The sequence below is a fragment of the Mandrillus leucophaeus genome, unplaced genomic scaffold (assembly GCF_000951045.1).
Source record: "Mandrillus leucophaeus isolate KB7577 unplaced genomic scaffold, Mleu.le_1.0 Scaffold291, whole genome shotgun sequence".
In the NCBI taxonomy this organism is placed as follows: Eukaryota; Metazoa; Chordata; class Mammalia; order Primates; family Cercopithecidae; genus Mandrillus; species Mandrillus leucophaeus.
This window is the reverse complement of record NW_012103043.1, coordinates 1,577,214-1,579,503: the sequence shown is the minus strand read 5'-3', so window position 1 is coordinate 1,579,503 and position 2,290 is coordinate 1,577,214. Positions and strand designations below refer to the sequence as shown.

The 2,290-nt window shown below is 44.0% G+C and overlaps 1 protein-coding gene across 1 annotated transcript in view; it reads left to right on the top strand.

Moving 5' to 3' along the window:
• The first annotated feature begins 853 nt into the window (after nt 1-853).
• Nucleotides 854-2,290, top strand: part of DGCR6L (DiGeorge syndrome critical region gene 6-like) — a 66,945-nt gene continuing 65,508 nt past the window's right edge. Inside the window, exons 1-3 of the mRNA XM_011986074.1 lie at nt 854-875; nt 1,646-1,905; nt 1,981-2,148. Coding sequence (XP_011841464.1) covers nt 854-875; nt 1,646-1,905; nt 1,981-2,148 — 450 coding nt within the window. The remainder of the gene's footprint in view (nt 876-1,645; nt 1,906-1,980; nt 2,149-2,290) is intronic.

Below are 2,290 nucleotides of genomic sequence, written 5' to 3'. Positions count from 1 at the left end.
GCCACCACACAGGGAGTCCAGCATTCATGTATAAGCCCTAAAGCACCGAGCCCAGAAGGCCCCAGACACTGCCCATCATCATAAAGTGGCCTCCGTGGTCACACAACCCAGGGTGGTTCTAGGCACATCTCCCCGCGGGCCAGCATAGTCATCAGTGTGTCAAAAGCACAGAGATCTCTGGGGGTTTGGGTCAGCTCACAGATCCTTTTTTTTTTTTTTTTTTAGCTTTTATTTTAAGTTCAGGATTACATGTGCAGGATGTTCAGGTTTGCTACATATGTAAATGTGTATCATGAGAGTCTGTTGTACAGATTATTTCATCACCCATATATCGAGTCTAATATCAGTTATTTTTCCTGATCCTCCCCCTCCTCCCACCTCCCACCCTCCAGCAGGCCCCAAGCTCACAAATTCTGAGAGGAGTGGGGGACCACGCAGGCCAGTGCAGCCCACTTCAGTTGTGAAGTTAATTTGCTCAGCAACTGGACAAAGCCCATAAGGAAGGGTGATGTATTTTAGTAGATTTAGTAATACTATCTTCCCAAGCCCTAAAATGCTCAAATCCTGCCAGCTGAAAATGGTGAGGAGGGACAGATGGGAACTCTGTGCAGCACTTGGTTATTAGCCTGGCTTCCGTCCCCTCATGGCAACTCTCTTATGCATGTGGGTAAAAGACCCTCAGCCTCAAGTCAAGCCGCCTCCATGAGGAGCCATCTCACTATTGACTGGCTAGTGTGGTGTATGGCCACCAGCTCAACTGAAACAAAATGTGGCTTTAAAACAAGTGTAAATCTCATACAACAGGCAAATGCAGAAGCAGCATGTCTTGCAAGTTGTAAAGAAGATGGTCACAATGTCGCTGGACTTCAATCTGGGTAGAAGACATGAGGGAACTCTGTCACTGAATCGCAGCAGAGTTCAAAGCCACTTGTAGACTATTTCATGTTACAGAAGGTGGCCTTTAGCTCCTAAGCAAAGGCCTCTGTTTCTCATTTCTTTCCTGTTCATCTTCTTGGTCATCCTTCTTCCTCAAGATAAAAGAGCCCAAGCAAAAGGCAGTTTCAATATTAATCTGACCAAAGTTTTGTGCAGTTTATTATCATCCAGGTAATCAGGTGCAACCCGATCTGCCTACCAGCCCCCCACCCCTGCTCTGTGTTTTCATTTAATAAATATTTTGGTCTACTTACTATGTGCTAAATTTTCTGGAGACCACAGAGTAAATGAGATAGAATCTTTATGTTAACAGCTAAGTTAGATTTAATATAACTGACAAAAATTAAAATTTCTGATTTCTTGTAAAAATATTTAGTATGTGTGAATGCATACTGAATGTAAAGTGGTTAACAAAAAATCACACTTGCACTCATGGAAGTCTTTTCATGAATTTGTCAGTTTCTTTTTTTCAATATTTCCCCACTTCTCTGGATAATGCATATCTGAACCTGGAAACTGATTCCCACTGCAGAAAGTGTTCTGAGCCACATCCTTTAGCTTCACTAGTGCAGGACCACCTGGGAGGATGGCCCAGCATCAGCTCAGCCCATGCTGTGATCAGCCACCTCCATGCACCCCACCAAGCAAGCTCCCTGGGTGATTCAGTCTCCACCACCAGGGCACCGACCTTTACTCTGTGTTCTCCTAGCTCCCTGTGGGGATGCTGTGCAAGACATCTCTATTGAGGATGCTGAATATGACATCTGTAATGAGGACACTGTACAAGACATCTCTAATGAGGATGCTGTAGAAGACATCTCCAATGAGGATGCTGTATACGAGATCGCTAATGAGGACACTGTATACGAGATCGCTAATGAGGACACTGTATACGACATCGCTAATGAGAATGCTGTATATGACATCGCTAACGAGGATGATGTATATGACATCGCTAATGAGGATGCTGTAGAAGATACTGCTAATGAGGACGCTGTATACGGCATCGCTAATGAGGACACTGTATAAGACATCTCTAATGAGGATGCTGTAGAAGTCATCTCTAATGAGAATGCTGTATACGACATCGCTAATGAGGATGCTGTATATGACATCGCTAACGAGGATGCTGTATATGACATCGCTAATGAGGATGCTGTAGAAGACATTGCTAATGAGGATGCTGTATACGACATCGCTAATGAGGACACTGTATAAGACATCTCTAATGAGGATGCTGTAGAAGACATCTCTAATGAGAACGCTGTATACGACATCGCTAATGAGGACGCTGTATACGACATCGCTAAAGAGGATGCTCTACAAGACATCTCTAAAAAAGAAGATGCTGCCA